General features: G+C 21.5%; 1 protein-coding gene across 1 annotated transcript; it reads right to left on the reverse strand.

Moving 5' to 3' along the window:
* Positions 1-1,038: 1,038 nt before the first annotated feature.
* LOC105360602 (tetratricopeptide repeat protein 39B) lies at positions 1,039-17,143 on the reverse strand. The gene is made up of 11 exons (XM_011497548.1): positions 16,872-17,143; positions 7,239-7,284; positions 7,122-7,150; positions 5,060-5,240; positions 4,507-4,639; positions 3,408-3,540; positions 3,043-3,142; positions 2,896-2,961; positions 1,711-2,432; positions 1,390-1,623; positions 1,039-1,312 (listed from the first exon to the last, which is right to left on the reverse strand). Exons 1-11 carry the CDS (start codon positions 16,913-16,915, stop codon positions 1,087-1,089), a joined length of 1,914 nt encoding a protein of 637 aa, XP_011495850.1. The 5' UTR covers positions 16,916-17,143; the 3' UTR covers positions 1,039-1,086.
* Positions 17,144-17,437: the final 294 nt, after the last annotated feature.

Consider the following 17,437-nt stretch of genomic DNA (forward strand, 5'->3'; position numbering starts at 1 on the left):
TTTAACTAAAATAAAAATAATTGTTTTAAAAACGAAATTATAAATTCAACTTAAATTATACATTATTTAAAAAATATATTCTTTTACAATTAAAATAAATTATGTAAAAGTTTCTTTATTGTATAATAGAATTATAATTAGTATATATATTAAAGTTGATCATTTTATAATATATTTTATATAAATGCTGTAGATGAAATTTATTTAAGAATTATCAATTAATATAAGTTTTGGTCATATATATAAATTTACTAAAAAATGATAAATTTTTAAAGTAATATGTTGTTTAAACTAAATAGAAATTAAGTTATGTAAGTTAATAGTTTTATTTCAATTATGAATGAAATATTTTATTTTAGCCGTTATTTAGTTGTATACATTTTCTGATTTCATCAATATAATTTAAAATATAAATTATTATTTAAAGACGAATAAGACAATATAACATAGTTATATTAAAATTATTTAGTTTAGTATATATTTGTCACTATATTTATAATATTAAGCTCATTTACAAAAGTGTAAAAAGTACACTCATTATTTTATAAAATATTCAATTTCAATGTTATGAAAATATCATTTCGCTAAACTTTATTTTTACATAATAAATTATTGAATAATATACAAATATACCATTAAACTATATACTATATACAAACCAAGTTGTAAAAATATAGAAATACAGCAAAATATATATATATATTTTACTAATATATATATACAAGCTGCCATAAAGCAACCAATGTGTTATATAATACAAATCAAAATTAATTTAATTTAATTTTTTTTTTTAGATTTTTTATAAGTTAAATATTAAATACACAAAATAATACTTTATAATAAATACAATAGAATAATATTGATAAAGTTTTTATAATTAACTTGATTAAAACTTAATATTTTGTATTGAACCCTGTTTCATGAGATATCTAATAATTTCAGGTTTTTCAGATGAATAGAATTATAATTAATATTAAAGTACTTTAAATATTAAAATCTTTTATAACTTATTCAATTTAAAATAATTTGAAAAAAAAATAGAATAATAAATACAATATATTTTACAAAAAAAGAGCCAGTGCAATTTTAAGTTTTTACAGATGGACAATTATTAGGTACTTTATATGTCGCTGATCTAATAGAACTAGACCCAGCTTGATCAATATTGTCTAAAATGGTTGTATCATTTAATGAAGCCATCTGCAATCTTTTTTCTATAATCTCTTCTGGTTTTTTACTTGAAACTTCCATTATAATCGAATGTATTCTAAAGTGTAATTTTGACTCAAGCGAATAGCCAGTAAAGTTTTTCCTATAAAATATTTTTTTTTACACTTCAGATTTCTGAAATTATTTATAACTAAATGTATAGAATTTGTATATATTTACTTGACATCTTCCAAAAGTGATATTGCAGCTTGATTTTTTCCTTGATCTCGAGCTAACATTGCTAATTCAACAGATGCAAAAGGAACCAAATAAGAATCTTCTTTTATTTCCTTTTCCAATTCCAAAACTTGCATCAAATAATCTTCAGCTTGTAAATAGAGTTTCATTTGACGGAGACAAGCCCCTTTGAGAAGTAATATCAGTGCTTTATTTTCTGCTTGAAACTCATTCTTTCTGAATAATTGAAATAAAAGTTTTTTTATAAAACAGACTGTTATTATACAAACTTAAGGTAGCCAAAAAAAATATATTTTAACTTACGGCCTACTTTTAAAGGAAGTTTCTTCTTCTTCAATGGTTTTGAAAATATTCATTAGTTTGTCTCGACGTTTACCCATTATTGTAAATAAATTGTAGATATACATAAGCTCAAAAATAGGAAGAATAAGATTTTTTTTTTGCGCAAAATAACGTTCGGTCTTTTTTATTAGAAACTTTTCCATTGGTAATGATTTTCCAGCAATGCGTTGTTTATAAGTTGGAGCTTGCATCATTAATCGATCAATATTTATTTCTTCTTCGCTATCCAACGAAGATTTCATCATCATCATAATGGCAGCTTGCTGATACAAATAAATTGTGCGCGACCATTTAGAATCCTTTGATAGTTTCTCTGCATACTCTAAAGCTTCTCTCCATTCTTGTTGAATACAATGAGCCCACATAAGTTCCCAAAAACAAATATGATGAAAGTGAGGCCAGACTTGTTGACTCTTCCAGGATTTTTTATACCATTCAATACTATCTTCAATATTACCTCTAGTGAGCTCAAGTCGGGCTTTTAGCATTAAAAACCAAATCCCATCAGGATAAAGAGTAAGTTGTTCGTCTAAAGCTTTTTCACACCAGTCCAAATCACCTTCTTTATTGCACAATACAAACATGATTATTAAATTAAAAGAAAGTAGTGTCATTGCACAAAGCACTTGCCGAAGACCTTTACGCTCATCAAATCCAGCTTTTAACTGGTTAAGACCATAAGTCTGAAAAAATTAATTAAATATAAAATAATATTAGTCAGCTCGAATTACATTAAATCGATATTAATTGATATTTATTATTATTTTAACAATGAATATATTTAAATTGAGAAGTCTTTTTTCATAAGAAAATACTTAATATTAACATTCATCGCTATTATAAGAAATAATTTATATAATACGTTACAATATATTAAATAAAGTTTTCTTTAGTTTACATGATTTCATATAAATTAAAAAATTGTTCTGATATCATTTGAACTAGCATTAGTTAATAAATTTGAAGTAAAAATGTAAAAATTGATTAAAGATTAAAAAAATTCTGCACATAATGACATTATTAATTTTTTATTAATTATTTTATTATCTCCTTGAATTTTTTTAAAAATAAACTTATTTTGTAATAATATAATTATCTTTATTTTTTTATGTATGTATAATAAATAAAACTTAATAAAATATATACCTTATCTCCAGAAAATCCAATAAATTCTAATAACTTAATGACACGTTCAGGTAATAATGAGATCAACTGGAAATGAAGATAATAACTTAAAATAGTGGTATATAAACAAATAGAACAAAAATAATAAATATTATCACGAATACTCACTAAATTAAATGTGCCAATCCCCATTCGAACTCCACTTTCAAAATGCGTTCTGCTGGATTCATTTTGCCATTTTCTGGTATTCAAAATTTGTGAGCATTCTCTGAAATAAAAATATATTAATATTTTTATATAAATATTATTTTTTAAATAAATCTTAAGAATCTGTAATTGAATTTTTATAATCAATAGAATAATAAATAGAATGATAATATTAAAGAATTAAAAAATATTTTAAACATATTTTTTAAAATATTCCAAATAATTTATTATAAAAAAAATATTAACAAAAATTTAAAAAAAACAACAAAAAATATTCGACAATGCGTCTACAATTACTATAAAATTAAATGAAAATTTATATTTACTTGTATGATAGGAAACAAGTGCGTATTTTCATAGCAGCTTTAACGAAGTTCACTAATGTTTCATCTTCGAGGAACATCAACATCGACTTTAAAAGTAATGACTCGGCATAACAGAGTTCTGCATGTACTTCCTCTATAATAACAAAATATTAATTTTATGCAATGTAAAAATTAAATGCTATGAATTTTTTACTATACTAATAAGAGTTTTGATTATTTCACGTCAAGTATATTTCGTTCAAATTTTTATGAAACTCAAATACTTTCGTTAAAAAAAATTGTATTATATTGAATTATGAGGCATTTACATGTGTTAAATACTTATGTGATTTTAATGAAATAAACTTCTGTAATATAATTTCACGATAAAACAGTAAATAATTTTTAAAATATAATTAAAATTATATTGGTTATTATTAACATATAGTGATATTTTATAAATATTCCATTTAATGATATTTTTAATTCTAAATAATCACATTAAAAATAATTAAAATATATAGTACAATTTCATTATTTTTTTTGCAATAGATTATTTTTTGATACTTTAGTTGCAATTATCATTAAGATCTCTAATTTTACCTTAATGATTTTTCTTTTATAAATTTGATTTATTAAAAAGTATTATAAATTTCTAATTATCTATAAAGAGTTAAATACATATTTAGAATTGAATATTAAAATTTTTATAAATTGTTATACATTTTTTAATTTAAAATATTTTTTTAAATATAATTTAAAAGTTACAATTTAATGATTTACAAACCTACCAATTTTTTTTTTGGATTTGACAAATTTAATCTTAATATCTTTTCTGTATAGCAATACACTTTAAAATGTTATAATTTTGTTTTGATATCTTCATATTTTATATAATAAAATATCTTTAAAAAATAATAATAAAAAAAATGATCATTATAAATACTTGTTAATATTATGACATACTGAAATTATTTTTCATACATATAAAACATTTCTTTATAGATTAATCTTAATTACAAATAGTACTTGCGCAAACTCAATCTATGTTTTTTGTAAAAAAAATAAGTCTGTGAATACACCTATATTCTAAATATCGAAAACAATAGTAAATTATTACCGTTAGTGTAAGAATCATAATTAGTTTTCTTGACCATTTTGCCGATATTTTGCATGGCGGTAGTGTGTCGTCGATGTTTTGTACATACGGCCATGCATTGCTTCAAGGATTTCGACGCCTTTATAACGTCTTTCTATGAGTGTAAATTATGAAAAGTTTTGTTTGAAGTTTGTTCAAGTTCTCATGTATCACGGAATAATAAGTTCTTGTAAAAATAAAAATGGCTTATATACTAGTTTAATAATTGTAAAGCTAAAATAAACACGAATTAACAATGCTGGCAATATAAATTCAATAATTTATTCTAACTTAATAAACTAAAATTGAAGCAATTAGAAATTTTGTATAAAGTAAAAATTATTTTCATTAGGTAATAAAGAAATCTATTGCTTTAATAGTATATTATTAATTACAGCATATCATTAATTACTTAATAACATATATATGTATTTATTATTTTAAATTTAGATAAAATTAATAAATTGTAGTTTAAATTTACTTTCAAAGATTCAACATTATTTGTAATTGAATTACAACAAAAATAAAAAATCACCTGCTCAAATGTAAGCGTCGCCTCGAGGAATGCAAATAGGCTGGTACCCAAAGCATGATACATACTATTGTCGGACCATGGTTCGAGTATTTGTTTTGCTTTCTCAAAATCATTGTTTAAAAAATAATGTACAGCTTGTTGCGCCTCTGATATTGCTGTATCAAAATCCATTGTGGTTGGTCTGAGAAATTTAAAGTGTTAGATAAATTTAAGATGAATTTCAGTGAAATAATTATTATATATTCCTGAATTTTTAATAAATCGTCAAATTTAAAAAACGTTAATTGTTTAACCGTAAAACGTCAAATGAATAAAGACATGAAAAACATAATGAAAAAAATTCTAAAGTATCGAAGTTTCAAAATATAATTTATAATATTTATTAAGTAAATAAGTCGAGAACAGAATTATGTTAAGCAGAACTACTAAATAACAAAAATTACAACACTTATCTTCAAAATATCACTGCTATTTTTTTCAAATAGACGATGTTATAATTCAATTTAATATTTATTATTAAATAATTTTTAATGTACTTAAAATGGATATTTTCGTTAAAGTTATTAGCTTTTTTACTAAAACATTTTCTTAATACTTTTGTCTATATATTTGCCATCTATCCATTATATTTATCTATATTAACTAAAATTAATTTAAATGAATTTCATTGTTCCAATACAATATATCAGTAACAAGACATCAATCTTATCTAATTACTTAAAAATAATAACGAAAACAGTTTTTTTAATTCTATAGCAGGCCACCCTTTCAATTTATTGTCCTTTCAACACATTTTTTATGATAAAACAACACAAAAATATTAATATTTATTTTTCACTAACTGAATATATATATATATATATATATATATATATATATATATATATATATATATATTAGTAAATTTAATGTTACTAATAGTTGAAAAAAAGATTCTCAAACAAGTAAATAAAATAATTTCAAAAATATTTAAAAATTTTTTATTTAATAGTTTACCAGTCAAATAAAAAGTTAAATATATAAAAAATAACTGTATTTGTGTAAAAATAATTTGTAAAAAATGTAAAACCAAATAATTAAGAGATTTTATAGTTGAAAAATTGAAGAATATACTATCTTTAAATGAAAAGAAATTTATAAATTTTCAATTGGCAACTATTACTTAAATTTATGTATTAATTTTTTGATAGAATTTATCAGTAATTCATAGCAGTCAATAGACATTTATGAACAAAATTAATTTTTATGACTGAAAATTGTTCGAAATTTTCAAGGTTTCACTGATAATTATTAAAATTATACTACTTGAGCATAAAAATGGAATACGACCTTATCTATAATATAGGATTAATCGCAAGTTCTTGCGTTATCAAAACAAATTATTTTAATAATGATAATTTTATGAAGGCAATAATAATTATACAAATAAATAAATTTTGTAAAATACATAGAAAAAATATATTTATAATCTGCAAATATTTATTGAAATGTATTGTACATTTTATACCATAAACACATATTACTAAATTAATGTTATAATAATAAACAAACAACTTTTTAAAAAGTGGAAACGAAAAATATAAGCAATAAGAACAATTATTAATATTATACAAATATTACTACATACGTGTATAAAAATTTCTTTAAAAAATTTGATATTTATCAAAGACTTTAATATTAATCAAAATAATATATCAAAAATTAAATATTTTAATAATTTTTTTTTAAATATACAAATTTTATTAAGATATTAAAAATAATAAAACTTCATAAGACGTAGCGTTCGAAAATTTCTTTTTCCAAAAATGTTGTTTAACGTGAAAGTCTAATTGACACTAATTTTCAAATATAAAATATAAAATTTAACAAGCATTTTTATTATATATAATATATAATTATTATAACTAATGCTAATAATTTATAATAAATTGTTATATTGTTTATAAAAATATTTATATTTTTATCAAACAAATTATTGAAATAACCAAAATATGATAATTAAAATACAGGTTTGAAAAACGGAATCAAATAAAAAATACCAAAAAAGTAATGATGTACTTACGGCGGCAGATCCTCCTGTGCATCTTGAAACTAAAAACAATTAATTACAAAATTTAGTTTTAAATATTTTATACCAGCATATCAGTAATATCTAGATATTTTAATAAATAGTACATACTTCGTCTTCTTCAATATCGGACATTACGGATATGTTTTTATCGCTTCTGAAACAGAAACATAAATTCTTTTTAAAATTCAATTACAAAACTGTATTTTTTTCCCTTATAAACGTTAGATTTTTTTTAATATAAATAATTTATTAATAATAAAATTAAATAATCATATTAAACATTAATTTTTAGTAGTAAACAGATGTGAATTATAATGTTGTCTAATGTTGGTAATCATATAAATTTATTGAATTATTAAAAAGATATTTATAATTTATAAAGTAAATAATACATTATTTTAATTTTAATCATTTATAATATGTATTATATTTTCAAAATCAAATAATTAAATTTTCTCCAAAACGTTACAAATGATCCATTAACTAATTAGTAGCCGATTAATTGAGTATATTTATTTAAAAAATTATATAAGTAGTATATAATACATATTAGTAATAAAATTGTTTCTAGTATAAATACATTGATTTTAACATATTTTAGAAACTTTCTTTATTAATTTTAAATATTTCATATACTTCGATAAATATTTGATATTTGTTTTATGAGAGAAAAAAAGAATTTTTATACAAAGTGATATCAATTTTGCCACAAAATTAATTAAATCTTATTAAATTTACGAAAAGTATAAAAGCAATTGAGAATATTTTTCATGTTAATTTTATTGCAAATAACAAAGGTATTATTTATATAATGAATCACACGCACAAATTAATACGTTAAACTTGTATTAAGTTCAGATTATATTTATATATTTTTTATCATTTGAATAGCATTCACTTATTACAAGTTTTTAATTGATTGTATTGCAAGTGTTAATCCAATAAAAGCAATTCTTAGTGTTATGTCCTTAATTTGCGCGTAAAATTCGAGAAATCTATTTAATATTATACATTACTTATTTTATTTTTATGTAATTCAATTACATTACAGTAGCGATTTTTTATTAATTAAAAAAGTTTTTTTAATATTCTATCATTGCATTCAATTTGATAATTGTAAAGTTGATTAATATTTGTCTAAGATTATCTTATCTTCATAAGATTAGAAATATTAAACCTATAATTAAATTACACTTCACATTACATTTTAACTAATTTATAAAATTTATAAAATATTATATTGTTGAATAATATCAATTGTTAAGTAATTATTAAAAATAACTATTAATACTATTTATTAAAGAGTATATGTATTATTCATTTTTGAGGAATTGATATCGTGTTAATTTTGTGTATATATATCGATTAAATAATATCTTGTTTAATAGTCTTATTATTATTTAAGATAATCAATATTGCAAGTGAGTGAAAAACAAAATATTTTAAATTGTAGCGGTGTTTAATATTTTACAATGCACGCGTGCCCGTATGCTCAAGCATCTCAAATAAAGTTAAATATTGATTAATTAAATATTAAATTTTACTAGAATACATGTGTATAGTTTTTGAAAATTACTTTCATTGATATTTTCTATGTGTAAAGAAAGCTTAACTGATTAAAGCTGTGTCAATTACATAATTTTTCATTTTAATTGCATATCATATTCTCATAAAGTACTCGTAGAAAATAAGTTCCCAATTGTTTCCACGTCCCTCGTGAAAGTTTGGGAAGTAGATGGCTGCTTTTCACCAACCAAAAGAAAATTATACAGGCATGCAAGTGTGAAGTTTAAGTGTAGTTTATGCACAATTCAAGCGCAACGATGGAGTTATAAAATGAATCAAAGAATGAAAAAACGAGTAAAAGGGTGAGACATGGGGGGGGGGGGGGAAAAAATGAAGCAAAGGAGAAAAAGAGAAAAGCTTTCTCTGTACATGGATTTCTAAACTCCGTTCTCCTTCGATTTCAGGTCATTATTCTACGAGATCTTGCCTATTACTTTCTATTTTGCCTGTACCTCGCCAAAATCCATTCTATTTTATTAGATATTCAACTCTTTTTCAAAACTTATACAAAAAATCGTTATTATTGTTTATTGATAAAAAATGTTGATATTTTGTGTATTATATTGATTATAATCATGAAAATGTTTGTTTTAGTTTTAGAAATAATAATAGTAAATAAATATTTCTATATTTGATCTTTAGTGTACATGAAAACTATTGAAAATATAAAAATATGAATTTTTATTTATTATTCTATTATATGTCGAGTTTAATTTTTAATTTTTATCTGTTTTAATATGATTTTATTGTAGCGATTAATAACGTTAACAGCTTAATTTTTTTAACTGGATATCGTTAATTAAAATACTCAGTTTATTTCAACTTTGAATAAGAAAATTGCCTCAAATTGTTATCTTTAAAATTAAAAATCAATAGAAACTCAATTACAACGCACGTTTCATTTGTTTTATTATCAAAAAATATAAACATAAATTACCTGATATAATAACTAATTAACTACTTTTGGAGTAGATTCAAATAAAAGCTGTTAATAAAAAAAAGCAATTATAGGAAAGTAGAAAATTTAATGTGAGAAATCAAATTCATGAATTTTTACATAAAATGACTGAATTCTGTATTAGCAATAATTATAATAAGGTACGTAGAAATTATTTAGAAATTCTTTTTGTAATTATTATTTTAATAAAAAGTAATACATACAAAACGTATTCTATTAATAATGATTTATAATAATACTTTTAACTACAAATTTAAAAATTAAAAAAATAAATATTATGTTTAATAGAGTTTTAGATTTAAATAAAACTAAATATACTTTCGTTTAAATTATTGAAAGTTTTAATAAGGATTTCGTAAATTACAACGCAATTCGAGAAAGATTATGTATTGTGTTACTTATAAATATTATTAATTCTTAATAAATAATTGACAATTATAATTTATTTCTCGAATAATATAAATAAAGCCTAATTTCAAATGCTTTTTATAATGTAAAAGTATCAATATCGATTCATTACTAAAAATTTGTTTAGTCAATAAGTAAGAGAATTGTTCTTATACAATATGAAAACTCTGAATATGCATAATTACTTACGGCATGTATTGAAACAAATATATTTATATATAGAGAAATATACTTACTAATACAGATAAACATAATAACTAGTAAGGCATACATAATATTATCAAAAGATTCGTTATTGTATTTGTTGATCAATGCTTTTAGTATTATCAAAGCGTATTTTTTTGGTAAAATTTAAGCACATTACAGAGTTATTGATATTTGTAAAGTATATAATTTCAAGTTCTAAGTATATAATGTATTAATGTCACCAATCATAAAATATAGTATAAATAAAATCGAATAGGAAGAAGAAAAATTTGCTAAAATTATTAATTATATTGTTGTTACATAATAGAAATAACAAATTTAAAAATACTATGATTTCTTCAAAATAATTAAGAACTCTGTAGTAAAGTATCACAGTTATTATGAATAATTATAATATATATGAAAGAAGATTACCAAAATTTTATAATTAAATGTTACAAATTTACAATTTTTTTTATTTCTTTAGAGCATCACTTGAAATTATTACTTGAAAAATTATTAACCATCGAATTATGTATAGTTCATTGATAATATAGACTTATTTAAAAATAATAATTATATTGAAACATGATATATTTCATGGCTATCTAAAAGTTATAGTTACCATGAATTTATATAAATTAAAAATAAAAAATAATTATTTACACTGAATACTAACCTATTAATAGATATATTTTTATAATTAATATTTTTATATTACATATTTTTATAATTAATATTTTTATATTACATATTTTTATAATTAATATTTTTATATTACATATTTTTATAATTTAATATTATAAATACTTTTTAAAATAATATAATGAATGATCATAAATATTTATAAATTTTTTTAAAGTACTTGTTGAATAAAATAAGTAATGCCAATTTATATCTAATTGTTTCCTTCGAATATATGTATAAGTGAAATTTGTATAAAACACAAACGTGATAAAAATTGATATTTTTTAATTAATCATTTTATTCGAATTCGACATGATCAAACTTAGATATGATTGAAAGAGATACATCAATTGTAATATTATTATTATATTTCTGACATAATATGAAAATGAAAATGATGAGGTTATTGATTTAAAAAATTAATAGAAAAATTTACATATTTAAATTTAAATAATTGCCAGTAAATGCATTGATAAATTCTGTAATATAATAAAGTAATTCATATGTGAAAGAAATCATCAGTAAATATCATATTAGTTTACAGTAATATTTGATCAATAATGTAATAATAATGTAATAAAATTAAATTAAATAAAATAGAGTGTGAAATTGAACATTTTATAATTACATAATTATAAGTGGCTGACAGCATAATTTTATTGAGAGAATTAAATAACTTAATCGCAAGAATGTGGAAATATATTTTAATAATTCTTACAAAAAAATGTATTAACTTCATGTAAATTATTTCTCTACATATGAGAAAATATCAGAATGTCAAACACATTGAATGGCTTATTTATCTCGAGAAACAATGTCTAATCGTAGAATCGATATCGTCGCGTGAAAAATGTAATTAGCTTCCAAAAATTCCGGGTTCTTTTTTCAATTTTGAATAAAAATACAAACCGATCACGTCACTCGTATATCTAAACTAGCATTGAAGAATTATTCCTTTTCTGGACTAATTATAACTGTACCATAGTCGTACTTATTATTTAAAACAGATAAGGTTGAAGTGACCCATTAATACAAAAGGCTATAGTATAAATTTATAAAATATCATCTACTTCGCATATTAATTAGTCAAGATTATATAATCGCTAAATTTTAGATCCATTAACGGGGCTAAAATCTGTTTAGGAGATAATTATTGAACAAATTGATAAATACTTGCATTTATGATAATTAAATTTTTTTGGAGCCTGTGCAGTCTTCAGATTGTGCTATCTTAGAAAAAAAACAAATGTTGTTATTCATTAACTATCGCAAACCAAATATAGTTATAGAGAAGTATACTTAGCTAGTTTTATAAATAAATATCATTTTTAGTAACATACGAATATCTGTTGATCATAAATTTAAAAAACGGTTTCTGAAAGATTTGTTCAAGGATTGATATTTCATATCATTTCATTATGTTGGTCATAGAACAGTATATGCTGTATTATCTCAAATGCTGATAATACTTCATAGTACCGTATGTTCATCAAATACGTAGAACCATACTAGATAATTTTTATAAATATAATTAAATTGCAGCTGGAAGCATGCAGATGAAGTGATTCCTTAAACTGTAAACTTATTTTATTTAATTAATTTAAGTTGTTACTCCAAAATTATTATTTATTATTAAGAATATTGATATATATTTTTAAAGGAATTCATCGAGTTAATTATTGAATCCTTCCGAATAAATACATTGTTTTTTAACAGGTAAGTATAAAGCACAATTTGGAAATGTAACTTCAACAATTATATCAAATCTTATTCCTAAACCATAAATTGAAGCATTTCTATCATATAAGAATAATTAAAGATTGAATATATATACACACGAAAAAAATATATTTTGAGGTAAAAATGATCGATATAAATATCATAAAATGTCTGATAAAAAAAAAATTAACCAAAACAACCAAATAAATAAATAATAAACTTTTTTTCATATATTCATAACATATTTGGTAAACAATCAAAATAAGAAATACTTTGAACCTTGATATATAAATAACATATAATATTAAAATCAATATAGGAAATAGTAATAATCAAAATAGAAAAAAAGTTTTAGATTAAATGCAGTTTCTCATAGATAAGATTTTATTCCACCATTTAATCAATGTGGTCATCGATCCAAATATAATTTTTACGAATTTTTAGATTTTGAGGAAAAATTATAGTTTTATAACCTTTTTAGAAACATTTGCAATGACTACATGATACTGTAGAAATGATGGATATTACAGAATATACAACTAATAAATATAAAAGTGACTTTTATTAAGAAAAAAACAAATAACTGAGCTTTAGTCAAGTGAGATAGATTAAATTACATAATTAAGATGATATCTGGAAATTATATTCTTATTCAAAAATTAATTTTCGATCATATAGATCTTAAGGGTTCGGCAGGTGTACCATACTGCAAAATAGTTTTGCACTCAATAGGAATAGTGTCCAATTTTAAGTTTTCGTATTTAGTTCAATATCAGTTAATAATTCAATTAGATCATTAAATTTCTAGTTATTGTTCTATTTTAAATAGAAATTTAAAGTGAAAAACTTAAACTGTAATAACAAAAATCTGTACATTCTTATGAGATTTTTCCATTTATTACTGTACTCAACCGAAATATTGTACTTTTAGTTTGACTATATATTATAGCACTAAAAATAGATTAAACACAGAAATATGGCATTAATTAGCTTATACTTCTAGGATTGGACTATAAAGTATAAAGTTCCTTAAGCTAGTTTTCACTTTAATTAAATATAATTTATTTTACAGTTATGTGTCTATTCGTTTTATAGAAACAATAATCAGTTGCATTACATCCATTACTTTATGTGTACTTTGCTGTGTGAGTAGTTTATACAATTATTAAATAATTTCGTTATTATAAAAAAATTATTTTAAATCAATAAATTAATAATTACTACTAATTGATAACATACAAATTATATTACATAAATAAAGTTGTAAATATGTTATAAATTATGTATAAAAAATAACTGAAAATAAAATAGTAAAATATTCAATCGTTATTATTCAATCGTTATTCTAGAAAGAATATGAATTAATACAATTAATATTGATATATTTACATGATTATAATAATAAATTTACATTATAATAATAAATATTATAATAAATTTATATGATTATAATAACAACTGAAGCAACTGAAAGTTATAAATACAATTAGAAATTTATTTAGCTAAAATACTTTATTTATGAAGTTGAATATACTATTTCTTTTAAGACTGATAATCAATAAAACGAAATTTCTCTTCTTGAAAATTATACGATTCTTTATACGAAATTCATCATAAAATATCTATAATACATTTTTGTAAAGGTTAATGTTAACATAAAAAATCTATATGTGTATAATAATTTAATCAAATAATTTAAACAAATTAATTTATAAATAAATCATGGAGAAATTTGTAAAGTAATATGGAGAAAATAATGTATGCAATTTCAAACTGTTTTATAATTCTCTACATTATGAAAAACTGACTGCGACTTTCATATTTAATATGAACTTTTATATTCGTTAACGTATGATCTTTTATTTTTTGTTTTCAGTGAGTATATTATATCAAGTATTTAAATTTTATTTGGATGCACAATTAGATAAACATTAATAATGGTTGTTATAGTAGTTTTTCTATGATATATATTATAACCAAAATTATAATATTAGTCAAGTGCTATTGGTTATAAACTATAAAAATAATATTTTTCATGATATTCGTTGATTATATGTACCACGATTAATCCTATATAATTTTCAATATAAACATTTTTCAGCATTGTAATCAAATGATAAATTGTAAATCCTTTAATCTCATGTAAAAATTTTCAAATATAGTGAATTCTATGTGGTTACTAACTTATTAGCATAGAATTATAAAAACTAAAAATTAAGAAATTATCAATTTTAAACAGAATGGATAGTTTAAAATTCACCTTATAGTAAAAATATAATTTTTAAATATCAGATATAATAACAACATTAAATATTTTATAACAGTAAGTCTCCATCATTATTCCAGAAAAATCTAGATTAAATTTATTCAATTTTGTAATCGGCTTAACTTGTATTGAGGACGAGTGATCAATAGACAAACACAAACATACACACGCGGATATACAAGTTTTTAAATTATTAACGTAGTATTGTCCACAAATTTATTTAAAAACTCATTTAAATACTTCATTTAAAAACTTGTATACATATCACATATATCAAAATTACTTTGATGAAATTAATGAAATATTCTAGGATAAAACGACAAATTTATTAACATTCACGAGACAACAAAAATGTGTATTTAAAAGATAATTTGAAAAACAATGTAAACATGGATCTTGGAGAATATGTTAACGATGCCTTAAGTATATAAATAATTTGATAAAATTATTCAATCATATTTAAGACAAAAGGTTTGATTAGTTATTTCACGTTGAATCAACACATTGTAAAACGATATATTTTTCTTTGGATATAAATATTTATTTGATCAAATAAAATCTATTTTTGTAATAATACGGTTAAATTTAAAGTTTAATACGCAATTATGCAAAAGTGGTGTATATATTCTGAAATATTATTTTCAATTATTTTAAGAGAATCATCACTATTATATAAGGTTTTACATTTTATAATTATTTTGAAGAATCCATAATTTAATTATATCGTTTCATTACATATAATAAACACTTTTAAGACTATTCATTAAACATTTTTTAAATGTAATAATTTTTAGGATTAAAGTGAATTAAATAAAGCTTGAATTAAAAGCAATTAATAGAAGATAAAAAGTGTCATGTTAATATATCAAAACCTTTCTAATTTTTATTTTTTTTTTAAATTAATAAATTTAATACATAAAAAATAAAATTGAAATGGTTTGTAATTAATAAATATATATTTTTCATATTCACTTTATTAAGTTTTTATCGATAATTTGATGATAATTTTTAATTATATCTATTTTTCTATTTGTAAAACCCTAATTCATCGAATAAAATAAATGTTTTATATTTAAAACGTAATTTGTATTATTGTAATATTATACTATTGTTTACACTTTGTTAACATAATATCTTAATTGTCAACGTATAAATAAATGAATACTAATAATTTATTGTATTTAAGTTTTTGTCTTCGGTGAATGTAGATAAGATAATGCAATATCAATATTTTGATTTCTTAATTTTGCGTACTTTTTATACAATTTTTTATTTATGTAACAAAATAAAGCATTAATTGCGATGTTAGCACAGACATGGTTTAATATTAAATATTTAAAAATAAGAATGCAATCTTGACGTTTTATTAAATCTATAAAGTAATAATTAATAATATTTCCGTTTACATGTTATTTTGGAAAAGTTCGTTAAATTGAGTGGTTATTTAATAAATCATAAGTATTATAAAAAGTTAAATTTAATGAATTTTCTATTTACGAATAGATGAAATTGCAAAATGTGAATGTAAATAAATTAAGAAAATGCGTTATAAACTTTCGACAGAAACAAAAGAAAGTTAAGGAAGATAGTAAAATGTAGGTCGTATGCGTACTGTTATCGACCTTCGCCTCGTTTCCTCCCATATTCTAGGAGTAACAAACACGTGCAACTGTTATTATATTATCAATTATGCGATTTATGTCCTTCTTTATCTTACATAAGGGTTTTCTTTTATCTCGAACCTTCTGAATAGCCGTTTAATAAATCTGATTTAAAACTAACTGTTTTAAGCTGTATTTGATGCTTGGCACACATCATTCAAAACATTAATTTTTTTACGCACTTTTGATGAGAATTTTACAACATAGATATAAGAATGGGCTTTAAGAACTGAACGTATTAGAAAATACGTGTAAATCAGCATTGGTGTAAATATTTGCTTAACTTTTACCTACATGATTTGGTTAATGCTGCTGTCGATGCTACTGCACACATACAATCAATAAAATCGGGTGTTTATAACCTCGAAAAATACGAATACGAGCGTTTATAAGAGTCGCTTATAGGAGCTGAAAAATTCCGAACGCTCACGATTTTCCAACAACACGGCACTTTGAATACAACTAGCAGAAGCCAAGACTCGGATGGGAGCTCTGCATGCGCGTGCGCATCCACGTCGGAATGTCGATTCAACTGCACTCGGGTTCTCTTTCGACTAAGTGTACAAAGCGTATTCTGTGACGCTACTCTACAGTTCCGATGATTACTTCCAAATCCCCACCAATATTTTACAAACATTACTTTCGCCTTATACAATGGGTGCTTCATACGATTTTACGTGTAGTTACAATTTAACTATAAAAAATAAAATAAAATTCTCTGCGATATTGAACAAATTTTCTCAATGTAAATTCAATAACTTCTATTATTCGACTTCTTTCCAGGTAGCACAATATCAAAAATAATTTATTCATATGTTTATTTGTGCACTTGAATTTTTTAATTTTTCAATAATTG

Source organism: Ceratosolen solmsi, unplaced genomic scaffold (genome assembly GCF_000503995.2).
Source record: "Ceratosolen solmsi marchali unplaced genomic scaffold, CerSol_1.0 scaffold10, whole genome shotgun sequence".
Lineage (NCBI taxonomy): Eukaryota > Metazoa > Arthropoda > Insecta > Hymenoptera > Agaonidae > Ceratosolen > Ceratosolen solmsi.

Excerpts from the sequence above, each read along its gene's own strand:
- LOC105360602 (XM_011497548.1), bottom strand. The coding sequence starts at position 16,915 with ATGTGTGCAGTAGCATCGACAGCAGCATTAACCAAATCATGTAG. Across the intron at positions 7,285-16,871 it reads GCATTAACCAAATCATGTAG|AAGCGATAAAAACATATCCG; the intron begins GTAAAAGTTAAG and ends TTTCTGTTTCAG. Across the intron at positions 7,151-7,238 it reads CCGATATTGAAGAAGACGAA|TTTCAAGATGCACAGGAGGA; the intron begins GTATGTACTATT and ends AATTGTTTTTAG.